This window comes from Lichenostomus cassidix, chromosome 1Aa (assembly GCF_008360975.1).
Source record: "Lichenostomus cassidix isolate B80296 chromosome 1Aa, HeHo_3.0, whole genome shotgun sequence".
NCBI classification, from domain to species: Eukaryota; Metazoa; Chordata; class Aves; order Passeriformes; family Meliphagidae; genus Lichenostomus; species Lichenostomus cassidix.
Window position 1 is genome coordinate 39,253,026 of NC_139480.1, and position 20,782 is coordinate 39,273,807.

Sequence of the window (20,782 nt, forward strand, 5' to 3'; positions counted from 1 at the left end):
TTTTATTAATAAAGTGTCCGTGTGTGATCTTTCAGATTTTTAGCATGGGATTTGAAAGATTTCGCAAAAAAAAGTAATTGTTAAAGTGAATATCTGTTTGTGTGTTGGTTAGCATATTTTCTGCCAATGGACACTCTTGTTACCTTTCAAATGATTAAATCATTTGTGTTGCAAGTTTATGAGAATGCATGATTGTTGCAAGTTTATGAGAATGCATGATTGTAAGTGACAAATACTCTTTTTCTTATTTTAATCTCAGACACACAAATGCATCCTGAATTACAGAAATCAATCCATACATGTTTTCTCTGACATTTTGTTGGAAAACTATCTCAAGCTGGCATAGCTATTATAAAATTACATCAGTCTAATGTGTAAAATAACTTGATTGAATTCAGTTACCCATTGTTTGATTTTATTCTGTTTTTTGAGTATGGCAGTGGTAGGAGCTGTTCTCAGTTTTCAACTTACGTTGTTTTCTTTTTTTTCATTTAGAAAAATTAATTTAATAGTTATTAATAGAATTAATAAAAGGACCCCCTAGCAGGGCTCCCTTTTGTAGTAATCATATGCTCTTACTACTTATAATAAAGGAATTCTTGATACAGGCTCCTCAGAAAAAAATGTTCAGTTATAGAGGATTCCCTACAAAGAGACACAGAATTACAGAATAGGCTGAGTTGCAAGGGACCCACAAGAATCATCGAGTCTGACTCCTGTCCCTCCACAGGACATCCCCAAGAGTCACACTGTGTGCCTCGGAGCATTTGTCCACACGCTTCTTGAACTCTGTCAGGTTTGGTGCTGTGACAACTTCCCTGCAGAGCCTGTGCCAGGGAAGTGGTCACAGCACTGTTCATCATGGCTGATGAATCTTTTCCTGATATCCAACCTAAACTCTCCTGACACAACTTCAGGCAATTCCCTCAGGTCCTGTCACTGGGCACCATAGAGCAGAGATCAGTGTCTGCCCCTCTGCTTCCCCTCACAAGGAAGTTGCAGACTGCAGTGAGGTCTGTCCTTAGTCTTCTTCAGGCTGAACAGACCAGGTGATCTCAGCTGCTCCTAATGTGGCTTCCCCTCAAAGCCCTTCACCATCTTCACAGCCTGCCTTTGGACGCTCTCTGAGAGTTTAATTTCTTTTTTACATTGTGGCACCCCAGACTGCCCCCAGCACTCGAGGTGAGGCCACCCCAGAACAGAGCAGAGCAGGACAATCCCCTCCCTTGCCCAGCTGGCAATGCTGTGCCTGATGCTCCCCCAGGACAGAGTTGGCCCTCCTGGCTGCCAGGGCACTGCTGACTCATATTCAACTTGCCATTGACCAGGACCATTTACACAACATTGTTTTCCAGCATCTCATTCCCCACTCTGTCCATACATCCAGGGTTTCCCATCCCAGGTGCAGAACATGGCACTTCCCCTTGTTTGTTTTCAAATGGTTGGTGATTGCCCATCTCTAATTTACTGAGGTCTCTCTACAGAGCCTCCCTGCTTTCAAGGAAGCCAAGAGCTCCTCCCAGTTTTCATCTGTGAACTTCAGGGGAATACAGTTTGATATTTAGATTGACATATTGTAGCTTCGTATCTAGGAGCCCTGCTCAGAAATATACTCAGAATTTCAGGAGCTTAGTTTGTGAAGTAGTTGAGCTCTTAAAACCTATGAAAAATTGAATTTGCAAGTACTCCAAAGTTTTTAATCTCTTCTTATATCAGAATCCATCATTAAAAATAGATGAGAACCTTGGATCTATTTGAAATTTGGCAGTGCATTCAGCCTTTACTACCAGCAGATAATAGCTCCATCTCTTATGGCTGCTTACATTACTTCTTAAAGCATCTTGTTGTTAATTGCTTGAAACTCTGCCAAGCTGTATCAAGTTGGGGTGGAATTTTCCGCTTGAAGAACAGGAAAGGACAATATGGATTCTTCATTTCCTGTATGCTAATGGAGCACGGGTCTGTGAGAAAAATAGCATGCAATCAAATAGTTAAACATTTTGCCATAAGGCATGTAGCTAGGGAGAGGAGTTGAAGGGAACATATAGCTTGACTTCTGGCTTCATTCATCCTCTTAACACTTCCTGACTTTGTTTTGTGCAGATCAGGTATAATGTTATGTCACTTATTTGTGAGTGCTGACATAATGAAACAATCACGTGATTTTAATATTATTGAATTTGATGTTTATGTTCTTTTGGGCCTTCTTACCTGTTTGGATTTTCTTTAAAAAATAATTTATCCTGGGCTTTTTTGGAGGGAATTGTTCTTTTAATTTGGCCCTAAACAGCAGCAGAATTACTTAAGTGTTTCTGTGTATGTAATCACATATCCAAGACCAGTGCAGGAGTACAGAATGCTATATAAGTCTTGGATTTAAAAAGATATATGGATCTTTGATTTAGAAAAAATACAATTTTTTCCAAACAGGGGTGCAAGCCTCAAACTAGAGCAGACCTGTTTGGAAAAAAGTCTATTTGTTTGTAAAAATCACGTTGGTTTCCCTTAGCATTGGCTCAGCATGACTTCTGACTCTACATCATGCTCATTTTGTCTGTATGCTGTGGGTTGGTCATTTTGCATGCACCACACCCTAACTCCTGAAACTCAAAACTTACATGCCATGTTTTGCCTGGGATCCATCTCCTCTGGTGACAAAGACAGAAAAAAAAAATCTGTCTTGGCCTTGTCCAATTTTCTTTCATCAAGAAATTCTTCCAGAGCCTCTGTAAATATTCAAGATAAAGAGATAAAGTAGCTCCCATGGTATGAATTCCTTATTTTGTCTCTTTGAGACGCTTTTCCTCCAAGTTTTGGAGGTGTGGTAGTTGGCTTCGAGCTTGAATAAAGAGCTTTGGTCTCTCTGTCTCCCTGACTGCTTCACAGTTATTAATTTCCATGTAATGCAGAACTGGAGGCTGTGACTCACCTGGATACAGCCTTAGCTGACCTTTACTTGGGTCCCTTGATCCTCCGATAGTAGCATTTGATAAACTGTGAGTTCATAATTTTTGGAAGATACTTAGTCCCTTATTAGAAATGGATCAGCTGTTGGGATGATGAAATCCTGAATGTCCAATAGGCATTTTCAGACTGTCATTGACTTAGACAAGGGCATGTTTGTATCCAGGGTCCTTGTGAAACAGCTGTATAAATGCAGAGTATTAATCTGAAAGCTGTTATTCCTCACCACTATATACTGGTTTCTTATTGTTTCCAACCTTTGAGTAATTTAATTGTTTGCTTCTTGAAGAAAGAGGCTGTCTTGCTGTGTATGCTAAACTCTTTCCCAGAAACTTCATTATTAAATTATCTGTATAACACTATTATAATACATATAAAAACATATAATATAGCAGACTTTCTGACGTTCCGTTCATCTATTGTTCTTCAACATTGCCTTCCTCAGCCTGTCATAGTACAGGATTTCACTTTGAAAAATGTCCAGTTTCAGTCATTTTGTACATGATTTCTTAAGACTAGCAATTTTAAAATAATGGATGCTATGTTTAAACAAATTGTTGCCGGTGACCTAATATAACCACATTCAGAGATTATATTTTTAACGTCTTGCCCCTCCCTCCAATATACTTTCAGGTCTGTTTTCTTCCCTACTTTTTAAAACAAAATTTTGCTTCTTGAGTTGTTATTATTAACTGCAAACGGTTTCCATATTCTCCCTGCTATTCCATGCTTTGCAATGTAGAGTGATGGAAAAGAAGTACCTTGTCTAAATTAGATGAGTTAAAATTTCTGTTACTTTGAGACTTTTGACTGAAGCCTAGCAGCTGGAGCTCTCTTTGGCAATTCTGTTCTAACAATAGTTTTCGTCTCAACTATGCTGCTTCAGTCCTAATAAGGCCTTAACTTAATCTCCTCATTCAGGTGTCTCCAAGGTTTTTTGTGTGTGTGTGTGATTGCAAGTGTTCAAATCTCTTCACCTTTTTCAAGATCTCTGCACATTTAAAACAGAAAATTATGAGAGAAATGAATTATGGAAGCCTTGAGAAATTTTAGCCATTCTCACTGGCATTTGTTTCATCCTGCAGGAGAAGCGTACATGAGAATGAGCCGGCTGCCAGAAGCAGAGCACTGGTATGTGGAGTCACTGCGATCCAAGAGCGACCACATCCCAGCCCATCTCACCTATGGAAAGCTGCTGGCTCTGACGGTGAGTTTATCAGTGTCTCCTGGGAACTGGTCTCAGGCCCTTTGAGTGGGTTAGGCAAAGGGATGGGAAGGCTTTGGACTGAAAATTGCTTATTGCCTTATTTGTCAGACTATTTCAGTCATTCCTCTTAATTAAGGACTTTGACAGCATTGGGGTTTTTTTTGTGAGACATTGCATCTATTCTTGAAGTATTGCCAACTCTTTGTTGGAAGAAAACAGTTGTAATAGCACAAGAACTTTGTAATGCATAATAAGGAGTTCTCTGGTTGATGAAGTCTTTTTTATAAGTACTTTGGATGACAAGTAATGATTTTAATTCAATAAGACATTCAGTCTTTGACTTAGGGTAGTTGGAGCAGCCTATGGCTGGGTGTCATCTATACTTTGTGAATAACATCTCTTGCTTTGAATTTATACTTCTTTTTTCATATCTCTTTGAGCATGTGAAAGGAGCTACTTACCTACTAAGAAGTAGTTTCAAAAAATCAGAAGAGTTGAACTTTTTTGTCTCTGTAAAATTTACTTAACTTTTGAGTATAGATGTGTTGGTAGCTCCAGCTAAACTAGCCCCATGTGATAGTTACAGCAGAGTGCCAGTCCCTCCTTGATTTTCACACATTTTGAAAATGAAAATGGATTTCTATTTTATCAATTTAAATAATTCTGTTTTAAAACTGCCTTTCATTTGTTTTCCATTTCTCATTCCCGTTTTTCTGACCAATATTTTCTTTCATTTTTATCTATTCTACATTTCTTTTCACTGTTCACCTTAGTGGGTTTTTTTTTGCTTTCTGTGCTCTACTGATACACCTGTGTATGGCTCTTCAGTCCTTTTGCCTCAACTATTCCTCAGCTGAAAGTTCCTCAGCTTTTCACCTAGTGATGAGTTTTTTCTATGGCCTTGATTGTGCTGTCCAGTCTTGAAGCAAAAAATGTCTTCTATCCAGTGGAAGACAACAGCTCATGATTAATTTCAGGAGATCCATTGCTGCTAAAGTATCTGAATTTGGAAAAGGAGAAAGAATTACAACAAAAGTTTTCTGTATGAGTAACAGGTGACGACGTAGTTTGAAAGACAAAAATTGGTCAGTGTTACCATGTAATGTTAAATGCAGAGTTTGATTAAAAGCTACCTGGATGGGAAGGTTTTAGCTTCTAATGGAAGTCAAGATGATAGTGTTATATCCCTCCTGCCCATCAGTGCCATGTCCTGGAAAGGCTTTTTTTGCATACAATTTCCAGTTAGTGTTAAAATTGATAGGATATTGACAAATGTATGCACTCACTGGTTACCTTCTTCTGGAATAGAACTGCAAGGAGGTTGTGCAGAAAAATTTCCTTATTTACCTTTTCTAGCAGATATCTTTATATCTTGCACCTCAGAATAATAGGAGCAAGTCAGTGTTTCTGGTTTCTTCTTAGCAGATCTTTGACACAAAAGTGCTAATTTATTGGAATTGCTGTGGGGAAGTGTTGTGGTTTAGGAATGGTATTTCCCAATTTAGTGTTCCCACTGTAACATTCCAAACCACACGCTGCTCTCTCACTACTCCCTCTCCCTCGCGCTGCAGGCTGGAAAGGAGAATTGGAGGCACAAAAGGTAAAAATCATGAGCTGAAATAAGGACAATTTACTGCAAACAGTAATAAAATAAGAAAACAAACAGTAAGAGCAACGCTATTAGTAACAAAGTGTACAAGAGAGGTGAATGATTCACACGGGAATGCTCACAGCACAGAAACCCCTGGCAATACTGAACCATGCTGCCACGCTCCGTGATCCAGAAGTAACCTCTTTCCCCCTTTCCTGGACAGGGAGGTGGTATAGAATAACCTCTGGGTCCTGGCCATGCTCCCTCCCAGCTACTGCAAAAATTAACTCTGTCCTGGCCAGAACCAGGACAGGAAGTAAAGAGTTTTCTTAAAAAAATCCAACTATCTTTTTTTTTCTTTCTTCTTTTATCTTTTTTTTTTTTTTAATTCCACACACACCCCCCTACCCCAGTTCTCCTCTGGTTAATTTTTTGAACTGCTGAGTGTGTGAAGTAAGAGGTCTGCTAGGGAAAGTCTTGCAGTGGTTCTGGGAAACGAGGTCTCACAGTTTTCTTCAAAATAACAAAATCTCTAAATCCCAGAAGTTTACAGACATTGTGAGCCACTAATTTGTTTTTTTAAATTTGTCCCCTCATTAGAAATGTGCAGGTATAGGATTAAACTACAGTGTTATTTTCCCAACTTCTGGAAGGAAGCAATGAAAAATATGCATGAGTCCTTATAGCAGAATCGAACTGTTTACTTTTCTCTGGGGATATAAATGGAAGAAATGTGTGGGGTGGATTGTGCTGTGAGCATCTGAGCTGTGTTTGTGGAAGAATGTGTCTCAGCAAGGAGAAGAGTTGTATACAGCTTTGAACACTGAATACTGCGCTGTGATATGCAATAAAATACTCTGCCTTTCCTTTCCCAACACAACTTGCTTTCCTATACTTGCTCTGTGCCATAATTGTAGTCTATTCTCAGCACATTGGCTTGTTATCATCTCTTGACACTTTTTTCCTTATTGCTATTGCTTCTCATATTCATGGCAATATGTACAGATAGGGTTGATGTCCATTCTGTTGACAACAGTATAAACTGAAAAGATGATGCTTGGGTCCTGTTGACTTGTAGGATTTCATAAATATATAGCAAGGAAAATTATAATAACCAAGTATTTAGAGATGGCACAACGTTTTCAGGTGGTTATTTTATTAGTGAAAAATAAAGTTCCTTTGTCTTTGATCTATTGAAAATTGGCATTTATTCCAATTAGTTCTTTCAGCTACAAGTCTGGAAAAATATGCAACAGGGAAATGGACGATGAAGAGGTTTTGAAGTAAAATATGGATTTTTGTCTTCATATTGGTCACTTATTCTTAATAAGTTTTGCAGTCTGCTGTCTGGTCAGTGATTCACAAAATTAATTTTGTCTAGTTTCTGGTATACTGAACTGTCCTGGTATTAATTCCCATTGCAAATATATGACTGCTGTAACTGACATGCTTCCTGGAAGTCTTCATACAATTCCTTGGGATTCAAATTAGAACTGCTCTCTTTGGCATAGTTATTTCAGCCCAATCCCAACTTGAGTTACCACTGTGATTTACTCTTCTCTTACACTTTGCTACCTGGGCTAATGATCATTTTCTCACAGCCTGTAAATTTAGGAGAGAGAAAAAGTCTACTTCAGTTAATTTTTGGACGTCAGAGAAGAGATGTGTTAGCGGCTTCTTTACCCTCTTCTGTTGGAATCAAACCTTTGGATTTTTTTACAAACCTGTTTCTGAATATAGGTACTGAGACAAAACTGTTGATAACACTTCTCTGTGTCTCTTTTCTATGAGAGAAATGTGAGATAGCTGATGAAGTGAAGGGTGGATGTAGGTGCTAATATAGATAGAAATTTTTTCTGTCAGTGAATCTGAGGGGGTAAGAGAGGAGAGGAGGTAATTTCCAGACAAGTTCCTAAGTTCCAGCCAAAAGCAATTCTAGTATAAAAGCCCCTAGCAGTAAAGTCAGACCTGTAAAGTTCACAAATTCAGCTATGTTTTACTTCATTACTTTAATTCCGATGAAGTGGCTTAATTTTAACCCCAGCTTTTCTGCCTTCTGTCTGTTGCCAGAATTAATGCTTACTAAAAGCAGCATCACAGAGAATCAGAGAATCATTTAGGCTGGAAAAGATACAAGTAATGCCAGATGGACTTGGGCATGCTGCTGTATATGCAGGAAAAACCAGACCAGCTTAAGAGCTCCAGAGGAATAGCTAATGAATTTACAGTCTTGCTACCTAATATCATAAGTCACAAGAATTTCGTAACTCCTATATTAGTTCATGTTATATGTTTGTATCTAAGAATTACAGCTCACTAAGCTACAATTTTCTTGAAAATATGTTAGGACAGCATAATGTAGTGGCTGAAAATCATGAGTATTAGCTCAGTTAGTGGAATAATTGGAAAATAGCCAGTTGTCTGGGGCTTAAATTTGTGCTTATTTTATTTTTATGAAACGACATGTAGATGTTTAGAACTGAAGTGCGTTAGCCTTATGTGCTTTCCATACCTTTAACTTGTTAAGCTGCTTAAATTACTTGGGGAATTTATTTGTCCATGTGACATGTTAGTTGACATAGCCAATCTTCTGGTAGCTTCGTGCCACAGCATCTGAGCCTCATCCCTTGCTTAGGTAATTTATTTCTGTATTACAAAGAAAAGCATAATTTTTTAAAAGGCTGTAAAATTGCAAGGCTCCCAGCTTTAGGATAAAAATGAGTCTGTCAAAAGTGACAGTGCCAGGTAATGCCTTGAGCATGTATTGTAATTCATTTTCCATTATATGAGCAGACCTTCTAGAGAAGAGAAGGCATTGGCTGTCATGCTAAAAAAATAATTTACAGGTAAGGCTTTTAATTTTTTTCCTCCTCTCACTTAAGCAGTCTTAAAGAGAAGACTAGGAAACCCTCCCTCCTAATGTCTGGCTTCTGCCAGTGGTTGGTTGTTACAGTAGCATGCTAGTCTGAGAAGCTTCATTTCAATTATAAATAAATGTTTTGAAGTTTTGTTTTATCTGTTTTGAGTGAACTTGAGCCCACAAACCACCCTGCATAGCTTGCAGTAGTGGCTGTAATTGCTAAAGTACTTAGGACAGCATCATATTGTAACGTTTAGTGTGTTGCATCTAGGAATTACAGGCTTTGCTATATTTCTCTGGAAAAAATTGCACAGCGTTTTCTTGCATTTTACATGGCACCACACAGTGCTGTTAATCTCCTATTTTTACTGGCTTGGAAAATCACCCAAAGTGCTGTAAGAAAAATTTACTTTGCCTTGTAAAATTTCTGTGCTAGAGCTCCAAACTATTAAATTCAGTAATAATCATCCTAGAAGATTCCCTGTAATATAAAATGTTTTATTTTAAAGTGTTTTCTTCAAAAGGGATTGGGGAAAAGCAGTCATAGACATGATAGAGACAGGCAATGTTTTGGATTAATATAAAAGTAACAGGATTGTGACATTCAAGTATCAACATTGAAGTTTAATACTTTTCTTAGGTTTTGAAATAGTTCCTCCTCAGTGAGTGACCATATTTTTTGCCTGCAGTTGTTTGTTGTTTGTGTTTCTGACAAACAGAAGGCCAGGGAGGTATCCTGCCATATTTGGTTAGTTCTGAAATTACTCAGAGTGCTGCTACCAAATACCCTACTGTATTCAGTAATTGGTGTAGTCCTTGACTGTCATCTCAAAATAAATATAAAAAATGACAATGTAGAAATAAAGGAAGATAGGAAGAACAGAAAATAATGGGACAGCAGGGGAAAAGGAGAACAATTTACAGTGAATAGACTAATTCAACATTTACTATTTCTGTAATTACTTGCTGCTGGTGTTTCAGCACAGAAAGGAAATTTGCATTTCTGTTGGAAAAATCTGTCATATTGTCATCTTTAATGTCACTGGTTGATTGCTACTTTTTTTTCTGTCTCTCTAGATTTACGCAGATTAGAGGAAAGCAGGAATGAGGCAGAACAGTCATGATGTCAAAAGAATCGTGACTGTTTTTAAGACATAGCAATTGAAATGCTCTATGTTAAATCTAGGCATGATTTTCTGGAACAGTTTCTTCTTTTAGTAATCAACCCCTTTAAAAAAACCAAAAATATTTTAGTAATACTTAGGGGAACGTTATATGTCTACACATAGAGAAATCTTTAATTAGTGAAAAGGTGTTTTCTGAACTGGTCAATTTAATTAGATCAGCATGGCTGTTAGGCGCTTTGTTTTTGGAAACTATATCCCTTGGCTGTTAGTACTACTTCCAGGAAGAATGTTTTTTTAAAAGGAAAATGGAATAATTCAGTTAAACTCACATCATGACAATATAAAAATGACATTGAATGCATGGAAATGCTGTCCCTAAAAAATCGAGTTAAGCTAAGCAATAGCCATTACTGCATTTCTGCCTTGCATTCAGTTTGTCTTTGGAGCCTGGTGCAGACACTGAGCTTTCTTGACATTTGAAATCTCTTGAGGGTTAAAACTGATCCAAGCACAAAGTTTGTATTCAGTTCTGAGTTTGCAGATTGTGAGTTGTTTTCATTTTTATTTCCAGCTTACAAACAATTCACTTGTAGGGGGTAGAAGGAAGAGGTTTCCCTCTTCAATGTAGAAAATCAGGTTTATTGACTTCAGAACTGTGAGCCCTATTTTTTTATGGTTTGGTTATCTGGTGTATCTGCAGCTTTAACACCTCCAGTCTGAATGACAGGATTTCCGAACTACAGAAATTTCAATAGCTGACATCTATCGAGCTTGTATTTCTTCAGAGGCTGGCTGCGTGCCAGAAGTATTGCATCCATAGGTATACTTTTCAGTCCCCTTAGGACATGTGTTTGGCTGCATGCCAGTTGTAATAGAATTAATTGTAAAGCAGAGTATTTTCATGTAAATATAACGTATCTGTCTAGTTCATAAATGACTCTGGAACAGGTATTTAGGCACGTAACCCCTCACTAACCTCCTTAAGGGATCTCATCTTTGGTATCATGTTTCTAACTTCCTGTAGACAGGAAAGGGGGAGCCCTAAACTTCTCACTTTACTCAACATAAATTTAAAGCTTGTTTTAGAGAACATCACTGACACAGGATGAACTGCTTTTGTGAAAGAATCACAGCCTGCTTTGGTTTTGGAAGTGACCTTAAAGGTCATCTAGTTCTAACTCACCAAAGAGAGATCTTTTTTGTTTTATTACATGGTTGAATATAGCTGCCATAATTACTCTGTGTGTAGTAATTTTGTCAGTGATTGTGGAAGAAGAAGTCAAATTTAGCTTAGAAAAAATTCATAGGACTCAGTGAAAACAGCATACTTGAAGATACTGAATTTATATTCTACTGACTGGCCAGTGAAATATGAATAGATATTAATACACTTCTTTCTCAAAAATTATAAAATGTGGTTTAAGACTGAACAGAAAAGAAAGAGACCAACCTGGAAATTTACTTCCCATTTCATTGCATATTTTTGATACAAAGTGGCCAAAGCTTAATGACCAAAGTGAACATTTCAATATGGATCTAGACAGTAAATAAATCGCAATGTATAAAATGAAATCTGTTCTTTGAAAGTTTACTTAAGACTTTACACAGTATTTCTTAGTTCCAACAGCGACATAATGAGGTAAATTCCTTCTAGACTTCAAGTTACCTCAAAAGAAAGACTAAAATATAGATACATCATAAAAAACCCCTATCAAACAAAAAAACCCACCATAACAGAACAACAACAAAAAAAAAACAAACTCCAAGGGGAAAAAATCCTATGCCTAAATTTCTTTTCTGTATTGTTTTGAAGGCTTTAATAGAACAAGAATGGTTTTGGTGGTAGGAGACACATAAACCAAGAAAATGGATGTCAAATAGCTTTAGCATATTATTGATTAATTTGATACATAACACTTGAAGAAAATATCACCTTAATAGTCTTTTAATCATGTCCCTAGCCAGTAAAGTTGTGAGCTGTGCTTTAAATTTCTAAATCTATGTGTCAGTTTATATGCAGTGGTGTCAGATTGAAAAATTGAAGCTTAAGCTCTGATAGTTTCCCACCAAAGTCAATGGGCACTGCTTCAGTCTCATCTCTCTGGTTATAATGCCTTTAATTATCACTGTAGATGTAGACTCAAGAACACAGTTTATGTTACTACTCTCTCAATTAACCTTGGCTTATAGAAAAATCACACTGACTTCAGTAGAATCTCAGTGAAGCTGGTAGATGGATTTTTACTCAACAAAAATTCACATGTGGTTGAAAGAGGACTAATGTGGTATATTAAGATGGAAGTTAACCACTTAAGGTGCAAATAGAATATAAAACTAAAACAAGAGGTTGCATTTTATTGATTCTACCAAGGCTTATTTCCAAAAGCAATGTACTGGGTTATGCAAGCAGTATGCAAGGTACTCGATTGCGCATGCGAGGATCTTGGACCAGTGGAATGACTGGGAAGGGAAATGTCAGTCATGACCTCAGTGGCAAGGTTACATGGATGTGTCACACTGGACAATAATGAGAAAGTTGCTTCGCATTTATTATAGAGTTTAGTATATGGTGAATTATTGTGAATTGGTAGATAAAGATTTATAGTGTAATTTCCTCTAGAGTAATCCAATTCATGCCCCCATACACTGAAGTGGCTTCTCTGTCATGTTTGGTTTTTTAAATTCTGTTTTAATAAAGATGAGATGAAAAGGCAGGATTTATCTCCTTAATGCACAGGAAGTATAAAAACTGAGACAAGTTTTAGACCTTTTATGTTAATAATCCTAGTCCTGTATATTTCAGTTGGGCTAGCATTTCACGTACAAATTATGGTACATGATATTTCCAATATAATTCAGGGTGAAGAGGGAAGAGTGTTAGAAACAACAGCAAAATGAAGGAAAAAGAGGAATCCCTTTAGCTACTAAATACTAGATAATACAGTTGGTTTTGAACTACTAATATTTAGACGAGGGGTGGGAAGCTTGCCTATGTCAATCACATAATTGTAAAATGGAACTCTATAGTTCCTATTTCCTTAGTCCAGCTAAGTAAAAACTTTTGAAGAATTTATTACTCATTTGCTCAGTATCACACCATTTAATTTGTGTTTTGCCTCACAACTTTTTCAAACTTTTTTATCATCCGTGACTTTAAAATGTTCTAGAGAGGAAGAAGGAAACATGTAACATAATACTTGTTTTTCTGTATTCAGTGTGCACATTTTAATCAAACTTCCATTAAGAAATCTTTTCATAATTCAATTTGTTTTATTAAAAATATGAATGCTTGCCAAAAAAAAAGAAAAAGAACAGATGTGGAGAGTGACAGTCAACTGCACTTGTGGCATAAATTAAGTTCTTTGTGCAATCACATTATTACCAGTTAAAGTTGGGAAAACTATATTGAAGAATGAAGTCTGTGTCCTACTAGTGAAACCCTCATAAGTTTTGAAGAATGATGAATGTTTATGTCATGTAAAGTTGGTTCAAATTGCAGAGACCACCTAATTTGCTGAACCACCTTACTGGTTGCCACTGTGTCATCATAGTTTCCACAGGAGGGTTATTTAGAGCTGCTCAGCTGTATTGGTCTTTTCCAGTTTTACTACCATTGCAGGGTCCCTGGGCCTCCAGCAGCCTGAAGTACAACAGCTGCCTCAACATGAATTTGGCACAGTTTACCAGAAAAGTGAGGAGAAAAAATTGGGGTGGATATCGAAAGGCTAGTTTTGTCCTCAGCTTTTTAATATTTTATGGATAAATACAGTCTTCTACTAATGTATCAACTGCCTTAAGCTAGCTCTCTTTCATTTGTTCTGGTGATCTTACCAGTCATTTCTGTAAAAGCCCAGTTAAGCAGTGTGTCTGACCATATTAGTGAGCACAGATACATTGTTCTGGTCTCTAGGGAAGAAGCAACCAACAAAACAAAAAACCCCTTGCAGTCAACTGCAAAGAGCTGGTCTTAAAAACCAAGGTCCTGAAATAATATTGAAACAATTAACTGTTTGTCTTCCAAAACTGCAAGTACCCAGCCATTCTGATTTGAAGTCTGCATGATTTGTGGAGAGTGAGGTATTTCTGAAAGCCAGGACAACTTAGGTATTCAGTTATAAGAGCCCTGTGTTACTTAACTGCACTTTTAAAACTTTTTTTTTTCTTTTAAATTTGTTGGTGTTGCTGGAAGATGGTAATCAGGGTCAATTCATCTTCATTTGGACATGAGACAGGGGAGAGGTGGATTGATGTTTTCTTCATTAATGGAAAATTCCAGAAGGTTTGTCCTCATTATATGCTTTAGGTCCCAATCCAGTAAGGCAAATATCAGTGCAGTCTTCCAAATCAATTATTAAACTGTCTTCATCATATTCATGCTCTTCTCTTCAGCAAAAAGATTGACACTGATTGTTTTATGATTCTGTCTTGTTAGTCTCTGCACTGAAAAGCCATAAATATGCCAGTGCATCTGTGCAGAGGATCTCCATTAGGGCTTGGGCTGGGACCACCCACTTGTGTCTCCTGAAAAGACCAGTAGCTGTCATATAGCACCTTTTCATTAGCTACTGACCTGGGCTGAGTGTAAACTGGTGACCAACAGGTGAAAGGTATTTTGTATCCCATTATTAATCCTCAGAACTGTCAACTCTTTTCATTAAAATTTATGAATAACTTCTTTATCCTTCAAATAAATCTGCTATTGTGTGGTTGTAAACTTACAATGTTTTGCTCTGTAAAATTGCCAGGGCATGTTGTTGTGCATATATGACTGCAAACCCTGCTGCTAGAAACTGGGAGGTTTCCAGTGACTCTCAATGCCTGCATTTGTATATATGTTATATCACATAACAGTGAGCACGCACACCAAATGCCTTCCTGCCCCAAATGAGTATTTTTCAGCTGTTTAAACAATTATTTGGTTTTTCTTTAAAAGTTATAATTTTATTTCCTTACGCCATCTGTTTTATATAACAGTGAGAAAGGTGCGAAAGGGACAATGACAGGATTACTGTCAGGTTAACTACACAGTGTGTGCATTCTGTTGGGTAGTTAAGGTATATGTTGGACAGTTGAAAAAAGTTGATAAATATTAATTTTAATTGTGAAATAGCCTGATTCAGTCAAGTGCTTGGATTTTACATAAATTGACACAAAAAATAACATGTATTAAATATGTGCTGAGGTACTGACATTTTAGCAGCAGGCTGCATTTAAGAGGACATTTTAGCTGTTGTGATGCAAGGTTCCTCACAATGCCAGTCTGCAAGAAAACACTTTTATTGTTTTTTTAAATAATTTTTGACAAATGTGGATAAATGAAAATGATGGCCAACATGAGCAAATAGAGCTTTGCTGATAATTTTTAATTAGATAATTTTATGTCTTGGTTGATGTAATTAAATATATTTCTCCACTTTATCTGTGAAATGACCATTTGAGCCTGTAAATAGCACAGTTCCTTTGATGTTATGTATGCTGGCACCTGTCATCATTGTGTATTGTAGGTCTCCTGACTCGACTGAACTTGAGTGCAGTATGCCATTTGGAAAGTGTCAAAAAGAGTAGAGCAGTCATGTATTTTTGGTGATTCCAGTAAATAAAAATTAATCATGTTTGACAAACGTTTGTGGCTTTATAGTTCTGTAGGCAGAAGCTACTATTTTGTGACTGTATTCAATGAACTGTCGTTTTATGTTCTAGAAATAGACACAGAGTGCAGCCAGCTAGAGCCAATTATGTTAGTCTGTTAAAAAAGGCAATTATGCAAAATCTGTAGATGTTCATTCTGTCAGTATTAATGATACATATGCTTACTGCCTCTCATTTTGAAGCCTCCATGCTAGACTTATCTAAGTCATTGTAACTTTTGCCAGACCAAAATTACTAACTTTGGACATTAAATGTGCAAAATTGAGTGTTTGATTATCACCTCCCCCTGCCAATTGTTTTAATTTATGATTATTTTCTTCTTCACTTTTTGTGCTTAACTATAGTTGTATGCTATTAAAAAAAATGTGTTTAATATAGATATATGTGTCTTTACTGCAGTAGTAGCAGAGGAAAAATCAGTCTGGGCTATGTGTCATGGTTTTTTGTTTGGGGCTTTTTGTTTGTGGGTTTGTTGTTTTGGTGTTTGGGTTTTTTTATAAAGCAGGGATGAGCCACTGCAGTATAAGGTAATGTACTCTGTCACGTAGTCACACCATTGGTTTGATAGGAACCTTGTGCCATGTGGATTAGGCTTTAAGGAATGTAAGTTTGCCAAAGAAATTTTATTAAATAATAAGGCTAAATTCTTACCTCCGATGAACACTCATTTTGTGAAACTGGAATATTATAAGTGTTAAGCCTGCTTGCATCTCTGCCAGGATGATCTCTTGAAATATGGTCTCTGTGTTGGTTTTGGTGGAACCTGGTCTTCATATAGTTCTTGGTGTGCTGCACAGCTTCCTTCACTCTGTTTTATTGTCTCTAAGACCCCTGAGGGAAATACTGAGAATCTAAAGCAGCTGTAATCATGAACAGACCTCGTTATTATTCCTAAGTTAACTTGTGGGATAGCACAGGATGTGTGCCATGTCTGTTTCCAGACCACAAAACTTGAGAAAGCCTATATGGCTGTATCTGTGAAATAACACTCGAAGCAACTCAAGAGGAGCAGACCACAATGCCTTTCTTCCACAGGGGTTAAGCTTAACTGTTCTTTATTCTGGAGGCTGCCTATTTTATAGCCCAAACCACAGCAGCTAATTTTGTGGGAATAGGGATAAACAGGACACAGGTGTCTTACTGAATACGTGATGGTGATTTGTGTTTGAGTATCAGATGAGACTAATCCAATATCACTGTTTTTTCAAGAATAATGACCACTAGTGGATCTGCTCTGGGACTTTTATACCATATTGCATCTATACTGGTTTGGTGATTCCAGTGATAAGGAAATCTCTTCTCTTACAAAATGTCTATTCTTTTTACCATAATTTTTGTTGGGATTTTGTTTTGTTGGGTTTGGGTTTTTTTTTTTCCCTGACCATTTTGTCATACCCTTGACCATTGTCTTTAAAAATTACAATTTCTATTACAGTTGTTTTACGGTTGTCACAACCTTTTTCTGATAAAATCTTACTTCCCTCATTAAAATGAAAAATACCTTTTTTTTTTACTTTCCACATTAAACCCTAAAATATTTTCTATTTATGTACTTTCATTTATGGTAACTTTACCTTTGGCTGTATCTATAGAGTTATTTAGGATACAAGGAATAGAAATGGAGCTGCATCAGGGGAAGTTCAGAATGGACCTTAGGAAAGGAATCTTCACTGAGAAGGTGACTGGTCACTGGACCAGGCTCCGCAGGGAAGTGGTTACAGCACTCAGCCTGTCAGAGCTCAAGAAGTATCTGGAAAACACTTAATCACATGGTTTTAGGTAGTGCTGAGGAGCAGGGAGTGGGAATGAATGATCTTTATGGGTCCCTTCCAACATGAGAACTTCCAGGATTCTATGATTTCACAGAACCACACCATGCTTTACCTCCCCCATCCCCCTCACCCACTTTTTTTTTTAAAGAGCATGACTAAAGCTCTGTCCTAGTTTCCTTTCTGATTTTAGCTTGGGTGAGTGTGATGCTTGTCAGGAAAAGTAGCATGGAGCTGATGTTCACCCAAAAGCCCTTTAAAATACTTTTTGCAATACACTTCCACCACTTCCTTGCCTCTTGGACATTGACACATTTCTTCCTCATTTTGGAGATCTGCACAATAAAGTAGCTGACCACAAAACTTGCTGTAACACTTAAACATTCGTATTTATTTAGGTTAAAGTCTAGTGATAATGGTAGTTGTTTCTCTTCAGTGCCTGGAATCTGGAAATTTTAACTGTACATGATTGCTCCATGGTGACAGACTGTTAAAATAATTTCCCCCCTTTTTTTGTAGGGACGCAAGAGTGAGGCAGAGAAGTACTTCATGAAGGCTATTCAGCTGGATCCTACCAAAGGAAACTGCTACATGCATTATGGTATGTTTCAGATAGATAGGATTTCTACACATATTCCAGGCCTGCTGTTAATCTCTCCAAGTGATTAAAGATTCGAAAACTTCTACTGGCAAAATACCTTCTGTAAAAGGAGAGAAACTAATCTACCATATATTACTTCATTTCAATTTTTCAATCACTGTAGAGGGAGAAGTGAAGAATTTCGTACTTTGCATAACTTTCCTCCTATGAGAGGAATTTCAATATTGCTGCCTCTCTGGGAAAGAACAAAGGTGACTATTGCCATATGTCAAAGTTTCATGGCCTGGAATATTATTGTTAACAGTTTTGGCCTGACTTCACTGATTGCTGGTGGGTGGGCAACCAAAAGTTGTACTTTAGTGTGCGTGAGTTCTATATATTGCAGTGTCTTACAGGTCTTACATCTACCTCATTCCCAGCACCTTCTTGGCTTGAAATGCCGAAGTATTACAAAAGGTTTTGACAAGTTGGCTGTGTCTTTCCTACTAAGCCATGCATGTGCATAAAGCACGCAGTTAATTTGAAAGTATCTTTGTAACTTTAAATTGTTTTTGCTAGATGTGCAAAAAAATATTTCCATATGTGTTTAGTCTTGGGGAACCGAAATTATTTATCTTTGTGGACAAATGCTGACTGTGTTTTAAAGCTGATAATGGACAAATCTTAAAAAGCAAGCTATGTTGTGCCAGTTGGACCATGCAGAAAGTACTAAGTTTCATCTTATTTAGCAAGAAGGTGGGGAACCACAAGCACACTATATATCTTTGTGTATTATTTTAATTTCTTGTTCTGATTCTAACTGGTAAAGTAAACAAAAATGAGTGAGCAAAAGGGAAAATTAATCTCACACAATAACCATGCTTGTACTCTGTGATATCTTTGTCTGAATTGCTCCCATATATTTCTGTTTGGTCCTATGCAGAATGAAATTCTGTATGCTACATTCCCAGAATCAGACTTTGGACTTAGAACATGTCCGTGTATTAAAATAATGTAGCCCAGTGTTGCATTATTTTGCATTGTGAAACATTGTAGTTCATGATCTTGTCTTCTATTTATGCCTGTACAGGTAAAGGTGATAGGGATATTTGTGCACATAAGCCCCATTATTTCAATTGGATGTAAATACAGTGTATATCTCAAGACTATGACAACTGATTGTTTCTTAAAATTCTACTCAGACCCCTTCCAGCCTTTATTATTAAGAAATCTATCTTAAGTTATTAGGAAATTTTGCATACAAATTCAGTGGTAGGTCTCAACAATCCATCTCAGCAAATGATAGTAGGATTTAGTGTATTTTATTACATGTCTAGAATTCTTTTCTATTTCTCTAATTACTTTATCAACTTGCTTGTCCTTTCGTGCAATATTCCCTCTGTCTCATTTTCAAGTACCCTATAAACTAAAAGCACAGTTATTCAAATCATCATTAATGTCTGATAGATTGACTTCTTCATTACCAAATTGCAATATTAAAGTGATGTGTTATTTCCTAATTAAGATTATTCCCTAAAAACATCGGCAGACTTTTCCTTTATTGTGTCCTAGGTTCAAAAAGTGGCTTCTGTCATTGTGCAGAGGTCGTAATTGCAACAGAAGGGAGGTTCTACCCAGCAGGTCAGGAGTGAAGGGCAAAATTTAGTCAGTATTTAGACTAATAGCATAATTAAATGGGATGCTGAAGGGCAATAGATAGAAGAAGGTTCTCTTTTACAGTCACTAGGTCTCTTTTATGGAGCATTATACCCAGAGAGCTCTTCTGAATGCATATGAAACCTTTTATTTGTAAAACTTCTGATTGCCTTACCAATTCAGTGAAGTTATTTTATGTTTATATCAAAGTAGCTGTTGGAAATACATGGTCTACTTCTTCTTTGCTCTTGTAGAACATCTGATCTCAAATCCTTGTGCACTTGGGCACAGGACTTTATAAAATTTGAAACAAATTATCCTTGCTTTTTCTATCTTTCCCTTTTTCCTTCCTTTTCTTCTTAGCTTTATTTCTCTTCTCCTTTCCACCTATTTATTGAATTAACGAAGACTGTGAATTGTGTGTTACATGGGGCATTCCAAATAATCCATTGGAATCTCTAGTGAACACTTTAAGCTTTACCTCTCCATCTCATTAATTTGTTCCAGCACCTTGTCACAGGTATATTCTACACCCTATATGCTAACAGTTTAATTATGGGAAATACATCCGTATTTTGCATGTAAATCTTAGAGATAAGGGGTTTTTTCTCAGCATGAAGATGTTGGAAGAGAGAATAAAGTAGCTGGCATCAGTCCTAAAAAAACACATACCTCACAAAACAGCCAAATGAAAAGAGTGGTCAGTTGGGACATGACAGGGTGTTGATGGAGTAGCAGGAATAAATGGACGGAAGATTTTCTTCCAAGTGCACATGGATTGCATACACTTAAAATTTGTGCTTCCAGCTTGTGCAGATGTTCTTTTTGACTTCTAACCTTTTGGACTTTTTTGTATCTATGAGAAAAATTGTCAATATACTGTATCTTTTAAGAGGCTTACCTTTATAATGTGCTTTAATTCAAGCTATAAGCCAAAGCTATTTTTAGGTATGAGTTGGTGCAGGAGGCAGCTTATTTAATCACATGAAAATTTGGAGGGAGTGGAACAGTTTCACAGTTGCTCCTTAAGTAATACCACCACAGTATGTTTCTCTGCTCAAGATAGCATTATAATTAGTTTTCTATAGGTACTTGGCTGACTTTGGATTTAAGGGGATTTAGGTTTGAAGCAGTGTTTCCCAGACTCATTATGCTTGAAGATGTCTGAAGGGAGAAAGAGTGGAAAAGCTGAAGAGATATAAATCCCTGTAGAGCTTTGACATGATGCCACTTCACTGGACATAAGAGGAAGTGGCTTTTGCCTTAGTGACCAGAGAGGATGGCAGTCCCCTCTCAACTGGAAGTGCAGGCAGCTGCTCACTGACCACAGTTCTTTTGCCCTTACTTCTTTTTCCCTTCTTTCCTTTCTCCCTCCTGTA

General features: G+C 37.1%; 1 protein-coding gene across 1 annotated transcript in view; it reads left to right on the forward strand.

The window, feature by feature from the left end:
* The window catches only part of TMTC2 (transmembrane O-mannosyltransferase targeting cadherins 2), a 240,517-nt gene that overhangs the window by 177,397 nt on the left and 42,338 nt on the right, over positions 1-20,782 (forward strand). Inside the window, exons 8-9 of the mRNA XM_085045973.1 lie at positions 4,050-4,171; positions 17,687-17,768. Coding sequence (XP_084902099.1) covers positions 4,050-4,171; positions 17,687-17,768 — 204 coding nt within the window. The remainder of the gene's footprint in view (positions 1-4,049; positions 4,172-17,686; positions 17,769-20,782) is intronic.